The sequence below is a fragment of the Asterias rubens genome, chromosome 22, assembly GCF_902459465.1.
Source record: "Asterias rubens chromosome 22, eAstRub1.3, whole genome shotgun sequence".
Classification (NCBI taxonomy): domain Eukaryota; kingdom Metazoa; phylum Echinodermata; class Asteroidea; order Forcipulatida; family Asteriidae; genus Asterias; species Asterias rubens.
This window is the reverse complement of record NC_047083.1, coordinates 9311265-9328213: the sequence shown is the minus strand read 5'-3', so window position 1 is coordinate 9328213 and position 16949 is coordinate 9311265. Positions and strand designations below refer to the sequence as shown.

Below are 16949 nucleotides of genomic sequence, written 5' to 3'. Positions count from 1 at the left end.
ACTTTGTTCTATTTCTTATCTGAGGTTGTTTTGTGTTGTGTTTCATTTTTTTTGTGTTTTTTTCACCAGCAAACATTAACAAATTGTCCGCAGTCAAAAGATCTACAAGAACAACCATCACAAAGACCCAGAAGTAGAATTAGAGGATGATGTGGAAACACTCCGTGATGTGGGAGAGAAAGAAGCGTGCAAAAATAGAGTGCAAAAATATAAGACTATTTAGCGGTTTAAAAAAGTTGGAGTTGCCACGTGTGGAATTCAAAGTTAGAACAAATATTTCGTTAAAATAGAGAGCTCTTTACATTGAAATACATGATACCTTGGAACTGGGTTCTCACCACGTTTGAACTGAAACTAGGTCCCCAGCCCTAACTGTGCAATCTGGGATCAACTTCATAGAGCTGCTTCTTAAGCAAACAAAAATTGCTGAAGCAGAAATATCCTTGCTTAGTAAAATCAGAGTGCCGGCCAAGACTCAACTCAATTGTTATGCTAAGTAAACAACAGCTAAATACCAGTCACAAGCAGTATGTATGGCATGACATTTGGCCAGAAACATGTGTAAAATAAGCAAGCTACCTGTACATGTATTTTCGTGCTTAAGCAAATTTTTTGCTTAAGCAGCTCTATGAAATTGGCCCCTGGAGCATTCCGTAAGGATTTTTCTTAAGGCAGTGGACAATTTTGGTAATTACTCAAAATAATTAATAACATAAAACCTTACTTTGTAACGAGTAATGGGGAGAGGTTGATAATATAAAACATTGTGAGAAACGGCTCCCTTTGGAGTGGAGTAGTTTTCAAGAAAGAAGTAACTTTCCACAAATTTGATTTTGAGACCTCAAGTTTAGAATTTGAGGTCTCGAAATCAAGCATCTGAAAGCACACAACTTGGTGTGACAATGGTAATTTTTGTTTTATTCATATCTAGCAACTTCGACGACCAATTGAGCTCAAATTTTCACAGGTTTGTTATTTTATGCATATGTTTAGATACACCAATAGTGTCTCCTGTCTTTAAATTATTTTGTTTAGAATCGGCATGCAAATTTCACAACTGTCATACTCGTGAGTGGATACATATTTCCCACACATGTACATACATAATGGTATGCTCGGTATGCTGATATTGACACTGATGATAACTCTTGTCAAAACATGAATCAGAAATGAAAACATTCCTTGGGGCTTGATTTATATACTGAAGTGTGCGCTACCAGATGCCACTATAATATCGCACTTGTGCTAGTTAGGGGAAGCAGGCAGTGGGCAATCGCCTCCATGCCTCCTGGTAATTGCCTTGGTGCCCTTGAAATGCTCTAGTAGAATTTGAGAATTTCCTTATAAGGTGCCCTTTACCAAGACCAAGGAAAACATGCCTTGGTGCCCCTTCCCCTTCAAAAATGAAGCCAGGCCTGTATGCTTCGTTTTTGAAAGGACAAGGGCACCAAGGCAATTTTCTATTTGGCAAGGGCACCCTATGAGGAAATTGTACATTTCTACTGGATCATTTCATGGGCATCAAGGCAATGGCAAGGGGCAACGGAGGCAATCGCCTTCGTTGCCTCCATGAAGTATCCGGCCTGTGAATGTCATGCAACTCACATTGGTGTATGGGTAAACTAAAATTAATAATTCTTAATCATGATGCAAATTTCTATCTAATAAATGTTTTGAGTGTTTACCATTACAAAACGTATCCTTCCGTCTGAAGGAAAAGAACGATGGTCTTGGATGTTTCAAGACTTGGATGTTCCAAGACACTATTAATCATTTCAATATGGCCACCGATAGCAGAATCATATACAGGAATCTAACCTCTGATGGCCCAGGCGTCTATTTGCTGGGAGCTTTGTCATCGCTCAGCCACCCATAATTAAATTTGATTCCATTCAGCTAATAATGGTGGGACAAAGGATACCTCTGATGGAGAGGCAGTGGGGGAGGGGGGGGGGTGGAAGGGGGAAGAGAAAAGCGAGGAAGAAGATCCTTTGTTTAGATCACATTCTCTCTAGACTATTGACTTAGTGAAGAGTGCCGGATCGGATTGCAGGAGGATACATGTACTCTCTTGTTCCAATGAAATGTAAAAGGGATTCCTGTGGAAGTTCAACTGGAAGGGGATATGTTGTTTTTTTCTCAGAGAGAGAGATGAAGGTTTTGATACAAAGAATTTGTCAGAATGCATATATGTGAGATCTCTCCTGCAAAGGGATTCCTGTAGAAGAGGGAAGTTCAAGCGAGGAGAGGGTTTTTTTGTTGAGAGGGACGAAGAAGATCGTGATACAAAGAATTTGTCAGAATGCATGAGATGTTTCTCCCGCAAAAGGATTTCTATGGAAGAGGGAAGTTCAATTGGAGGAGGATAGGTTTTTCTCTGAGAGAGAGAAACGAAGAAGATCGTAAAACAAAGAAGTCGTCAGAATGCATGAGATTTCCCCCGTATTGCCTCATTCTGATTGGCAAATTATATATAAACTTGCAGCGACAAAGAATGCATTGATGTTTAAAGGGAAGGTACACGTTTGGTAATTACTCAAAACAAATATTAACTTAAGAACTGACTTTGTAACGAGCATTGGAGAGCTGTTGATAGTATAAAACATTGTGAGAAACGGCTCCCTCTGAAGTAGCATAGATTTTGAGAAAGATGTAATTTCTCACTAAAGTAATAAAAGACTTCTGGCCAGAAGTTTTTGTTCCTGTCTGAAAGAACACAAATTCGTCCAACAAGGGTGTTTTTTTCTCTCATCATTTTCTTGCAACTTCGATGACCAAGAACTGTGTACTCAGCACTTTCATTGAGTTCTGTGAACAAATCACAGGCATATTACTCTGGTGGGATTCGAACCCACCACCTTTGCAAATCTAGAGCAGTGTCATACCAATTTTTCAAAGGTTTAGTTTTTTTGTTTTTATCTACATTTACAAATCATTTAAAAATAATCTAGTCCCAGGATTTCCGATGGAACAAAAAATCTGTGCTCCAGTTGCAAGGGATTAATTTACAGAATGTTCTATTTAATTTCTTGGCCTTATCCTTTTCAAGACATTTTGGAATGTCTCGGTTTGAAAATGCGTCATCGTAGTTTGACCTACCTCCCCATCCCCCCCCACTCCCTCGGGCCTGATACTTCATGGAGACAACAAAGGAGATTGCTTCCATGCCCCCTGGTCATTGCCTTGGTGCCCAGAAATTTCCTCAAAGAGTACTCTTTACCACTTGGTGAAAATGCCGATATCTAATTTTTATTGTTATTTTTGTTTTCGACGATGCATCACCCTAGTTTGACCCCAACCCTCCATCTCCACAAAAAATGCTGTGATTTACATGAAGTGAAGAACAACAAACAAGTTTTTGTTTCCATGTGGCCCATTGTATCCAGAGGTAATCAAATGGAGGATTGCACTATTCAAGTCCATGAACTGAAATCAACACTGCAGTATTGGAGATGGTATTGTCAGGGATTTCTATTGTGTCGCAGGAAATCTACAGAAATGCTTTGTGTTTTCCCAAGCGTCTGAGATGACAATATTGCTTGGCAATGGAATCGAATTGAATCAATATTTTGGCTTAAAACAAAGAAAACAAAAATTACTAGAGCAGGATTTGAACCTGGGACCTCAGGAGTACCCTTTAAATGAAAATAGATTTACCATGGTTATGATGGTGCTACTTTGGTGCAAACTTTACCTAAATATAACGGGAATTTCTTCTTTCTTGTTTTTCCAAAATTGGTTTAGAGTACAATGTATGTTACCAGGCCTGTAGGCTTTGTTGTTAAAGCCATTGAACACTTTCGATAAACAGTAATTTCCAAGGCCCACACTTCGTGTATCACAACTTGTATATCGCCGTGTCGTGACATGTGTTTAAAAATAAATCCGTAATTCTCAATATCGAGAATTGATAAAGTAAAGCATTTCATGGAATAATATTTCAAGAGAAGGCTTTCACCATTCCCTTCTGTAAACCCTGTAAGTTATTTGTAAATCTATGAACTTTGTTGTTGTTTCTATTCCGAAAGGGTCCTATGGCTTTAAAAGGGCAAGGGCACTGAAGTGTTTTCTCTTTGAAAAGAGCACCCTAATATATGAGGAAATTGTAACTTTCTACTGGAGCATTTCAAGGGCACCAAGGCAATGACCAGGGGGCATGGAGGCAATCGCCTTTGTTGCTTCCGTGCGAGAAGTATAAGCCGTCTTCTAATTATAAAAGTTTTCCTTTTTTAAATTGTTTTTTTTTTTTCAAAATTTGTTTACAATATGTAACAGATGTCTAAATGTAATTAATGTTGTTATTTCTTTTCTTCTTTCATATCAGTGTACTGGGGTGCTCCTTTTGGGCGTCGGCATCCACGTTCTAGTGGGCGTGGTTAACGGAACCTACGCCTCGCTCATCGGGGGTGTCTCCTACATCTACATCGCCTATGCACTCCTCATCATTGCCTTTATTATCATCCTGGTCGCTCTGGTTGGATGCTGCGCTGGTGTCTCGGAAAACAAATGTCTCTTAGTCACGGTAAGAAGTCTTTATCGCCTAGACCAAACAAAATATATATGTTAAGAGTCGGTAGAAACTATGAAAATTAATAAACAGTAAACTTGTGGGTATGTGTAAATCTCTTTCTTGCGGTGTAATGTGTAAATCTCTTTTGTGTGAGTGTTTGCTCTGAAAAGAGCCGGTGTGGTCTCGATGTTTCAAAACAGTTTTCTCTGCTTGTCTTCATGAGAATGCAGCTCTTTTGAGGGAGTGTTGGCTCTGAAACGAGCCGATGTTGTCAGTTTTGATGTTTTACTGTGGGACAGTCCAGTGAAATTACCATTAGATGAATGCACGTTTGTTGTCTCAGAAAACAAATGTCTCTTCTAGTCAATGTATTAAAGGAGAAGAAGAAGTCTCAACGGCTTAGTCATTAGTTTGAATGATTAATTAGTGGATGCCACTAACGAGGCAACGCTGAAACATTTATTAGATTGTGGGGGGGGGGGTGTTGTTGATTAGGCTTAGCTGTAATACAGCGTTGATGCATCATGCATAGTGCAATGTTGGTTGAAGGTTATAATACAATGACTAAGCAACAACCACACATAATGAGTATATGAATATTATAAAGATAATTACAAAAAGTGGTTAATTGCTTGACATTTCGATTTTAGCAGTTTTTCTCCAAGGCTAAATGACATAATTTTTTTATATAACATACACAAGCAGTGAAGTGATACATGAATAGAGGAAGTCAGAAAGCACACAGAAAGAAGCAAGGGGTGAACAATTAATATGATGCCCGGTAAAAACATGTCAGAAATGGAGTGTTAACAAATCTATGAAAATTTGAACTCAATTGGTCATCGAAGTTGCAAGAGAATAATGCAAGAAAAAAACCCACCATTGTTGCACAAGTTGTGTGCTTTCAGATGCCTTAAAAATGGCTTCAGGCCTGAAGTTGTTTATTATTTGAGTGAGAAATTACCTCTTTCTCAAAAACTACCTTAATTCAGAGGGAGCCTTTTCTCACAATGTTTTATACCATCAACAGCTCTCCATTGCTCCTTGGCAAGTAACTTTTGTACATAATTATTTGAGTAATTACCGATAGTGTCCACTGCCTTTAACAGATGAAATACACCCTACAAATGCTGTATTTTTTATTAATGTCCGTAGACCTGCCAAACCTCTTTATAGTCAATTTGTTTTTTTCTTCATCATCCACAGTTCTATTTCCTAGTGGTGTTCTGCATCTGCCTCGAGGTGTCCATCGTCATAATTGCCTTCGTTGGTCTCTGGTACGAAGATGATTATGTGAAGGCGTACATCTTGCAGGGGTCAAAGAAAGAAATGGCCAACTACGGTCATCCGGAGCGAGAGGGGTTCACCGCGGCGTGGGACAGAATCCAGATTGATGTAAGTCGTGTCATGAATATCGGGACTTTACGAGCTAATTTACGCGCAGTTTGCGCAAGTTTCATTCAAAGCACAAAAAAAAGAAATTCATTTTGGAAACTTTTTCTTTTAAGACAAAAATAAACATTAGTTTGTATGAAAATAATTTCTTGATAAACCCGTTTGACAAATCACACAAATATTTGCAAAATACGCAAAAATATTTCAATTTTTGTTATTATCAATTTCGTAATAGGCTTCAAGAATGCTCCAGAATACACATTACAGAAAACACATTCCATGTAGAGCATTTAAAACCAAGATAAAGTAGGAAAACATTAAAAAGACCCACATGGCAATTCAGCGTCCTTGGTCAAACTTCCAAAATTCCATTTTTATTATATTTTTAGCTACATATTGATCAATCCGGATATGAAATTGGGGCCATTGTAGCGCTGTGAGTCGATGGATTGCCTCGTAAAAGGGCATTTCCAGAACAGTTATCTGAACTTCTTTGTGACAGTGCTCAACTGTACTCTAGTAAAGTGTTCTCGACAATGGAGGTTTAAGGTCACTCAAACTGTAAAGGCCAAATCCATTAGCGGATATTGTCGGTTACCATGGTAACGGAAAAGTAAAAAACAAATGTGCCCACATTCCATCTGCGATCAGATGGATTATTTGTTGTCAAGGCGACTGTGATCGAAGTCTTAAAACCTTGGCACTTTCAAGAACTGAAGAAGAGATTTATTTTGCAGCCCTCGTTTAGACTTTGAGAAAAACTCTGTTCCTACATGTTAATGTAGTGACGAAATGTTGGGCCATAAGCTATTTTTGTAACCTTTTTATCAATAAGCTTTCAGATCGAATCTAAAAATGTTATTTCCTGTTTTTCTTCTTCTTTTCTTTAAATTTTGTTCGATTGGTTATCTTGCAGAGTTCTTGTTTTTTTGCGCCAGGAGTGTCATCATTGACAGACATGGCGGACTAGAAATGTTCAATACTATTATTTTTTATTATCCACAGGAGCAATGTTGTGGTGTCGAGGCGCCATCCGATTGGTACGAGTACGGCCGGTTCGACTCGGCAGACACGCCAGACAGCTGCTGCAGAGTGGTCTCAAAGGGATGTGGAATGGCTCTTGATGAAATCTGGAAGGAGGTGCGTAGGCTCGGCATAGCAACCCCTCCTCCCAACCCCCTCTCCTCCCAACTCCCAAGTCCTTCTTGAAGTGTTTTGGTTTGAAGCTATACAAACTGTACAAAATTAGGCGATCACTTTTCTCACTATTAACTCCTTAAGGCCAAGTCAAAAATAAAAACAGTTTCTTGTCAGTTTCTTGTGTAGAAACCCCTCATACCCTCTCCTTTTCTGCCTACTTGCTGACTTGAATTGTTTTGGTTTGAAGCTATACAAACAATAGAAATTACTTTTCTTAGTATTGGTCTCAATATAAAGGCCAAGTAAAAAATAAAAACATTTTCTTGTCAGGTTTTTGTTTTATAGGAAGGAATCCCTTTTTGTCTCTTCCTTTATTTCTATCCACGATGAAAATTTATTCAATAAAATGTCTTCTGATCTTTTGAGAATAAGGGCACTTCTTATTGTTCAATTTGTCTTTGTATACTTTGTTTTCTCTGTCCCGATTGACTGACAGCCATTCTCACAAGGTATTTTTTCAGGCCCAGAATTGTTTGCACTGAAAACCACCTTCTTGACAGATATAAATATTGACATTGTGTTACATTGTTCCTTTCTCATAAGGAAAGTATTCCATGGATGTTGACATTGTGTTGAACAAGTTTCTTAAACATTTTTCTACAGACAGCTGTGTTTGTGAAGCCCACCAGCCCTCAGCTTCAGTTCATTTACCATGTTTTGACGACTTTTCGTCCTCTCTGTTACATTTTCTTGTAAATTCTTTTCAGTGACATATTTAGGGGGTGGGGAGCCTCCCTAACACCAAACTCTTGTTCCATCCCCTCTAGCCCCCCCCCCCTCCAGTGAGATTGAAAATACTGCACAAAGTGAACATCATTTCGTTGTGTTCTTTATTAAATTATTAAACTATGTGGTTTTAATTTTGAGGAAATACAAGTAACTATTGATTTTAACAGTTAACTAAGATTCGTAGGGCGTTTACATCAGTAAATTTGGGACAACAGGCCTAAATTATATTTGTATTTGTAAGCTCTTCTGTTTTTATGAGTAAATAAATAAACCTAGTTATGGGTTTTAGCAGGAAGTGCCTTGGTCAGGCATAGCATGTCTTTAATTGTTCTTATAGATTTTTATCATAACCAATTATGGGTTTTTTTTTTGTTTTTTTTTGCAGAGTTGTGGAGATGCTATGGTGGGAACAGTGAACAGCGGCCTTTATCTGATAGGTGTCATCTGCATAGCATGCATTCTACTGCAGGTAGGTTTAATGACTCAAATCATTGACCACAAAATGGGGGCCATTTAATATATACTTTCCAGATCTGTCAACCCTCGAAATTACTGGCCCACCGGTTCGAGGCCAGTGATTTTACCTCTGGGCCAGTAAACTCAGAACCAGACAAGTCTGAAACAGAAGATATAAATCTTCAATTCATTGAAAAAGTTCATCTGGATTGTTGAAGATCATGGACTAAAAGATTCGCTTTTACAAATCCAAAATTATCGAGATGTTACTTACATATAATTTAGTAGATGTTAAATTTGCATCGGGGATAAAGATTTTCATTTTGGTTTTTACTAGCCAACGGGCAATCTCGGTGGTCTAGTTGGTATGACACTGCTCTAGAATTGCAAGGGTCGTGGGTTCGAATCCCACTCGAGTAACATGCCTGTGATTTTGTTGTAATTGGGGAAACGGCATAGATGATAAAACTGTGGTCTCATTTTGATTCTGGGCCCAATTTCATGGCTCTGCTTACCGCCGTGTTCTGCGCTTACGATCACAATTCCAAGCTTTTATTCCAAGTTTTTATTTATTTGTTTATTTATTTTTTGCATCGATGTCATGTAAAATGTGTACTCTGGTTTTCACTATTTTCTTGTGACCCAAATGGCCGATCGATCTCAAACTTCTACATATTTGTCAGTTAATGTATATGGTGAATTACATACATGTAAAGTGCTTACACTGCCAGCAACTGTTTTGTTAGCAAAACCAAGTCTGTAATGTTCCTTTCAAACTATTCTTTCTCCCAATTTTTCAGTTACTCCTCATCATTTTCATCCTGGCCATGTACTACATTCTTAAGTTTGGGCACGGAAAGAACAGATGCTGTGGGACTAGCTACTATGACATGGACTAGACTCGGACATCCGTGATTGACAGCCTAAGCGGCCAATGGCATCAGGTAGATTGATTTGTGGGAGGGGCTTACAGTGATTGAAATAAATTCAACAATTTTGTTTTTATAATTCCTTTCAATTGACCATGCCTTTAAATTATTACTACACTGATCAGACAGCCAATGACAATTATGGAGATATGTGGGCGGAGTTAAACTGATTGACAACTGAGGCAGCCAATGAAAATGAAAACTGGTAATAGAGTAGGCGGAGCCAAGTGTTTCAATTTAGTGATTGGTAGTTGAGCTGGGGAATGAAATCTTCGCATCTCCGCAATCAGGAGTGGTCTCCGAAGTTTTATCTGCCTCCTTAAAGGCAAAGTCAGATTTATGTGGGATTTTTATAATCAAAAATGTAAATTTTGAATCATGATTTTTGTATGTAATTTGAAATGGATTTTAAATGTTGTTTGAGCAACGACTACAAATTTTTTTTAAACATCTGTCCGGATATTTTACTTGCATTGCTGAAAATGTAAAAAAGTAAAGGGCTACATAAATTATGTTAAATATTCCTTGAACTGGCCAGATATTCTTACTTTTTTTTCTAAATTTGTTTTCCCCTGGAAGAATCTGACAAAATGTGATTCAGTAACCTAAAGCGTATACTAAACCATGACATTGTGAACATGTTGGTAAACCTGAGCTTATTTATTGTTATAAAAAAAAAAATTAATTCAAAGGACCAAATCTGCCTGCCTAAAATGAACAAAATTTGTAGCACCGAAAAAACAGTAACTAGTATTAACTCAACTGATTCACCATGCACTTTCTTAGGGTTTGTTTAACACTGAAATATTTTTATGCAAACATTTTAGGGCCACCGGTTTTTTTTCTTTTCTGTTTTTTTTTTTTTGGCATAATATTTAAACTTTTGCGTACTATTTATTTTAACTGTATGTTTGTACTTAATTCTTTTAAACAATTTTTAAAACTTTAATCTAAAAGAAAATAGAGTTGAGCGATTGTATTCATCAGTCATAGTTTAACAAATGTAAGAATGCATTTCTAAAATGTAAATAGATTCTTTCTTAGGTTGTGGACCCATTCATTCATTCATTCATTCATTTATTAATTTCACAGGTAAAATTGCAAGGTACAAAGCACGATAAAGAAAACATACATACACTTATCAGGATAGAAAACAAAAAAGTAGAACCCCTGATGGATTTCCAAAAAACAAAGAATTAATATTTAATCTCCTGATGCCACCATTTAAGAAACAGACAAGAGTTGTTAAAAATTCTCAAGTTGTATTCAAGTTTGGTAAAAACCCAGTGAATAAAACAACATAACTTGCATACACGAACATTCATTTCATGCGAAGATTCGCAGTCAAATCACACGTAATCATATTACACAGTGAATAAAACAACTTGGTAACATGATGCAAACATGATGTGCATTCTGCATGCACACGATCGAAAGCACAAGCCGACAAACTACACCACCTCTGACCAATCAAAACACAGATATGGAAAGCTTTACGTCACTGCGTTTATCCAATGGAATCATTGTAGTCAGTTAAATCGTTGGGCCTGTAATACCAGTGCCTGCATTTATGATTGCGGATAAAGACAGGGTACCAGTTAGCCTGAACATCTGACGTCACACTTTGAGGCTCGTGAATTACGCCAGGTCAATCCCCGTCCATAATCACCTTTCACCTTCATTCAATGCAGACGACCGCAAGTGCACGCTGCCAAACGCCACCTCGGACCAATCAAACACGTGTCCAATGAAATTATTGTATCCGATGAAATCACTGGTTCTGAAAAGCAAGTACCTCGTGTTTACGTTGGTGGCGCTGTTGCGGGATGTAAACAAAGATCAGAACAAAAACTATACATGTAATGCATTTGGTTTGCGGTAACACCATGTTTGTGTCTACTCATAGAGTGGTCTACTTGACATTACATGTAGATTTGGTTCTTTAGAGAACTGTCTTGCTATATTCTACTATACTGCGGAGTAGATTTTCGGAATTCGGGAGACATCTCAGTTCTGAAAATGATATACAAGGCCACCTGCATGTCCGTCCTAGCGGTCTTGGATGAGACCTGTGGGCCCGAGCGATACCACCGTGGTTGCCACGAGTGGTTGGCTCCATGGTTGGGGGTAATGTGCCCGGGTGTGGTCTGCATAGGCAATCACAAGAATGTGTTTGGCTTTTAGCTTATTGATTAGTACATTATGACCAACGCTTGTAATCTGTGTAATAATGTTTGCCCTGACTGATAAATTGGGCAAGGCGGTAAAAATACAAATTGAATATTGAGGCAAAATTTACATCTGCAAACTTGCAAGCAGCGTTCATCACACACGAACGTAATTCCAAAAATTAATTACCAATAACAACTTACTTAAAAAGTGAGAAGCACTGCAGCTGTTGATGATAATGTGTACCTTTTTCAGAAATAATTGCCTTCTAAGGAATGAAGTTTTAGGGAGAGGGAAGGATTCAAAAACATCGCAATCTGAAAAACGTTTCTGTGTGAAACGTCTCCCAGAAAGCTATCATAAAGAACAGTTTTGTCCTTGTTCTATGGTGATTGACAAGGTGTAAAAATTTGTTTTTAAACGAAATCAAATAAAGCCTTTTGTTGTCAGCAAAACATGGTTCCACACCCTAAGGATTTGTTTTAGACTTACCATAGTCGTTCATACATCGAAGCCCATTTTAAGATTCACTCCGTATACAATTCTAGTGGTGAGTAGACCAGGGAAACTTTACTTTGCTTATACTTTCTATGTATATATCGCTGTTGTTTAAATGTTCAATTGTGGGAATTATGGTTTTAGTTTGATTAAAGAAACTACTTTTGTACTAAAAGAATTGAAATCGTGTGGGTTTGTTTTATTTGTGAATTATAAATCTCCATTGTATTGACCCATTTCACCTGACGTCATCAGCAGAAAAATCTTGAATGCGCCATACTGGTGGGCAATTTCACTGTGCATTTTCATATATAACTCTATGCATAGAGTATGCTGTGCGTTATGCAGTGAAGTGCGCGTTTTAGGCGTGGCATTGGTCGCCGTAGGTGATATGCGTGCAAGGGGTCAAAATGGGATTTAAGGCATTGCATGGTGAGGTATTAATAAATATTTGGTTTGCGGTAACACCATGAGTGTATCTGCTTGCAAGGTATAGTTTGTTTTATAGAGAACTGTCTTGCTATATACCGCGGAGAAGGTTGTTCGGGTTTTTTCCCGGGAGACTTCTCAGTTTTGAAAAGAACTGTCCCGTTTGTAAAAGGAAAGACGCACAACTTAGCATTTCCAACGTTTTAAACCAGAAGTTGGAAGTGAAACTATTAAAAACATATATCTTGCTTCAAAAGGCGTTCACTGAACCACCACATGCTCTCGACATTCGTCATTAATTAATAGTGAACTTTGCCCAGGGCAAGCCCTATTACGTAACATGGCCGCTAAAAAACGTCATATACCGCGGCGAATATCTTAAGCCAATAAAAACAATTAAAAAAACAGTTGATCGTCCCCTCTCTCATCCTTTTTTGATGCGGCCGCATAATTTTTTTATATTTTATTTTTTATTTAACCTTTTTTCTTTTTTTGAAAATTTGTCTGTATTTCTAATGAAAACTTACTTATCTTTTTAGAACTTGTATTTATATATTAAAGTAAGTGGTGACTTTAAACTGAAGAAAAGAACTGGTGGCCAGTTTGCTTGCCGGTCACCTTTGAAAGAAATAACAAATAAAAAGGCCCTCGTCCTCCTCTTCTTGGAAAAACACAGACGATCAACTAGTAGTTATTTTTACTTAGCCTTAGGGCTTACCTTCCCTAAAACATGTCTGGGATTAGTTTTCTTTGGCAAATATTGACTCTCTATGGATTAACCATATTAACAGGCTTGGTTTTGCTGGTATAAATGTATCAATTTGACCACATCGGTCTTCATTGAAGTGGAGAAGTGACTAATGATAAGTTGTGTGTCGTGGATAAAACAATCTGCTGCTCGTAAAACAATAACTTTGCGGAATTTCTTCAAACCTATCGCTGTCATTTTTAAACTCTACAAGAATTTGTTACTTGTGTTCCACACTCGGCATTCAGAACCCAACACAGGAGTTTTCCCCGCTAGTTCATTTTTCCGCTTGTAAGATCATTTTTGTTGGACTGTTTTTGGACCTTTTTGTTGTGTGTGCGAGTCTTCGATAAGTAATGGCGGGACTGAAAAGTGCATTGCTTGGGTTCGAGGTGCTGTTGTTGTTGACGGCTTTGGGAGCTGGTTTGGCGGCCACCGCATCATTGTTTCTATCCAGGGTAAGTTTCAAAACTTTCAAAATAGTTTTCTCTACCTTGAGAATATTTTTATAGTGTTTTTGTCTCTTTTGTGACTGGATTAACAAGCTTTCGAGCTATAGTGTTTATGTTTACCTCTGTTGATCTCGGCCATCACATTACGATTGTTTTGTAAATTTCTTGTGCTTTACGTTGTTTTGTTTTTTGTATACGTTTTTATTAATGAGCAAATTTTTGCTATATATAGGCCATCGCAGATTTGTCCTTTGAAAAGTTATCAATGCAAAAATGGGTGTGTTCAAAATGGACACAATTGCCATTAATATTATAGATATCCTAACCGAGAAGGAAATTTACACCGAAAGCAAACAGGAGACGTGACAAAAATGGCGGCATCGTGTTGAATCCAGCCGAACTTAATTTGTTTTTAGAGCATGCAGAGAGACTAGAACGTTTACTTTTTTTAAAAAGAATTAATTGTATTCATCTGGTTTTCTTTCAGCAAGAGATTGAAGGCTCAGATTGCCTGCTCTACGGAAATTTTAACTGGACCGGAGCTGCCGTAGTGGGCGACAAAGCAAAGTGTGATTTCAGCCTCTTTGCCCAGATCGTGGTGTCTGGTGTCGCTCTTGTCAGCGCCCTCTATCGGTGTTTGAGTATTCCATGCGAAAAGTTGGACCTGTAAGTTGAATGCATATCTTCAGGACCCAGTTTCGTAAGCTTCCTAAGCATAAAAAGTAGCTAAGCATAACACAGTTAAGCTCACCAGAACAAGGTCACCAGCCAAACTATCACTCCACGTGTGCAATAATTATGTGACTGGTATTCTGTACATTTCTTCCCAACAATTTTTTCCGCTTAAGCAGCTCTATGAAATTGGGCCCAAGTTATAGATAAACAGTTAACAACATTGTTTTATTGATGCGGAGGGTTCAGAATATAGTGCGCCACCAAGAGTGTCCCTAGAGATTGTCTTTCATTACAAGCACACGGGCAATTAAACTTTGACCTTGCTGTAGTCAACTCAAGTAATAGTCCTCTGATACAATCGGTTTCTTCCAGCCACACTGTGATAGCGTTTCCCATTGTAAAGTAAACCCACATGTTGAAAGGGGAAATGGTTATGAATTGGGCGTGGCTAGTGGAATGACGTCACAGTTACGAACATGATACAAAATGCTAGTGTGACGACACGTCCGTTTTTACACCGCAGTGAGGGGTTGTGAACTATAAATTGCCAATTTCTGGCTTGAGTAGTAGACTACATTGCAGCGCTTTTTGAATCAATTCTGCAATAGGGGAACATGTGCATAACGGGGTTATTAGAAACATAGTCTCATCTCAAGCCAGGAATTGACAGTGTTACAGTTCGAAACCCCTCACTGCGATGTAAAGAATGACCATTATATTGTAAAGATAATAATTGGTCTACTTACAAGTTTTGGGGGAAAAAAGTACACGATGATTTTTGAAAGCCAATCTGCAAGTAACCAGTGTTTTTAAATAACTTTTCTTGGTGTGTTTCCTCGTTCCCAGGGTGTGTTTTCGTGTTCTGTCAGTCATCATCTACGGTCTAAGTGCAGCATTTGTGCTCATTGAAAGCGTCATCGTACACGTCGGGGTCGAGCAATTCTGCGAGTCCATGACTGACAATCCGATTGTTCTATCAAATTCAACGTAAGAATCAGACTTTGTCATTAATTGTTATTTTATTACCAAACATTCATTTGATTAGTTTCTAACTTTTGAACTGAAAAAAAACCATTAAGATTTTGGACTGCGCTGTAGGCTTATTTTAAGAGCACTTGTCGGACAATGTTACTCAAATAATACCTAACAACTTTACTTGGTATCGAGCAATGGAGAGCTGTGTCTACTGAAGTATAGGCCCTACGTAGTTCTTTAGAAAGAGGTTATTTCTCACTAGATAAACATAAAATACTTCAGCGAAGCCTTATCTTTAATATGCATCTTAAAACACGCAAAGTAATTGCAAAAAGGGTGTTTTTTCATGTATTAGTCTCTCACAAAATTTGCATAGTTTTGTTTATAATGCATATGTTGGGATACACCAAGTGAGAAAACTTGTCTTTGACAAACGTGTCTAGTGCCTTTAATCGGCACTGGAGCTTATACACCGGAGTGATTTTGTCAATATAACATGTTTTTGTTGCATTTCCTTTCGATTTCAGTTGCCAGAGCAACCAGGATCTGTTCAACACATTGACAGGGAGTGAAGCCAATTTTTACGGCGACCTTCGAATTTCTGAGGTAAGTTGGAAATCAACCGTAAAATGAGATCGTGTTCGAGTATGTTTTGCTTTCGTGTCGAGTTAGTGTGCGACTTTGGCCATAAATAGTTATTGAGTTTGCGTGTATTGTGTGAGAGAAAAAACAAACTCAACTTCTATCCTCTTGTGGTTAAACCAGCCCCTTCCCTTTACCCCCCCCCCGCCCTGTCTACCTATTCATTGTGTGCCCCTTGCTTTGTTTCTGTGTGCTTTCTCATTCTCTCTCTCCCCCTCTCTAATCGTGTGTTTCAACAAAACCCAATCACTGCTTTTGTTACACTTACAGGAACACGTTGCATTGGATCGGACGAGTTGGTCTTTAAAAAGTGTTTGAAACCGTTTGTTATAAAATGCATATGGTTAAATAGATATATTTAAAGTAGAATACAACGATCCACACAAGTATCACTCGAAATTGCGTGGTTTTCCTTTTACCTCGTCGACTAACACGGCCGACCGTGTTAGTTCGTAAAAAAGTAAAAGAAAAACCACGCAATTTCGAGTGATACTTGTGTGGATCGTTATATTCTACTTTTAAAACATCTTTCTAACCATTATGCATTTAATAACAAACGGTTACAAACGCTTTTTAAAGACCAACTCGACCGATCCAAGGCAACGTGTTCCTTTAAATGAGTTCATTTGTGTTGCTTTGTTATTTTAGCCTTCGAGGAAGACTCTGCTAATAGGAGGGTCGAAACGTCAGGCCATTAATTTTTTTTTTTTCAAATTAGAGTGAACACTGATCATAATGCATTTTGGTATCTCCTTCATCAATAGGTCGCTTCGTGGGTGTCTCTGGGCACGTGGCTCGTACTTACAGGAGTGGCACTGATAAGTATTTGCGTCCGAGATGATGACAAGAACATGGCTTAGTCTGGTTCCCAAGAGGACTATGATGTAGCAATACATGTGCTCGTCTGGAATCAAGTCTTAATAGGGACCTTTCGGGACGCATGGTGGCAGCAGACATACCAGGTCACAAAATCCATTGTTTTCTTGCTCAGGCCCCTTTTGAATCAACGGCCTCGGCTCCAGATTCGGCTCAGTCTAGCTTGGCCCCACGGTTGTTTTGACAATAATTATAGAGCTTGCTTTGCGAACACGCTCAGGGCTTCCGATGAGAGGACGGAGCTTGAAGCGTAGTCCAAAGCCGAA

General features: G+C 38.3%; 1 protein-coding gene and 1 long non-coding RNA gene across 3 annotated transcripts in view; both read left to right on the top strand.

Annotated features, from left to right (window-relative positions):
- LOC117304960 (tetraspanin-4-like) overlaps positions 1–11804 on the top strand; it is a 39134-nt gene extending 27330 nt beyond the window's left edge. For both annotated transcript variants that reach the window (XM_033789618.1, XM_033789617.1), the window contains exons 3-7: positions 4325–4522; positions 5717–5905; positions 6911–7045; positions 8220–8303; positions 9091–11804. In XM_033789618.1, coding sequence (XP_033645509.1) covers positions 4325–4522; positions 5717–5905; positions 6911–7045; positions 8220–8303; positions 9091–9189 — 705 coding nt within the window. In that variant the 3' untranslated portion in view covers positions 9190–11804. The remainder of the gene's footprint in view (positions 1–4324; positions 4523–5716; positions 5906–6910; positions 7046–8219; positions 8304–9090) is intronic.
- Positions 11805–15117: 3313 nt separating this feature from the next.
- Positions 15118–16778, top strand: LOC117304959. Its single transcript, XR_004520634.1, has 3 exons — positions 15118–15177; positions 15693–15771; positions 16572–16778. It is a non-coding gene; the product is annotated as an uncharacterized LOC117304959 (long non-coding RNA).
- The last annotated feature ends 171 nt before the right edge of the window (positions 16779–16949 follow it).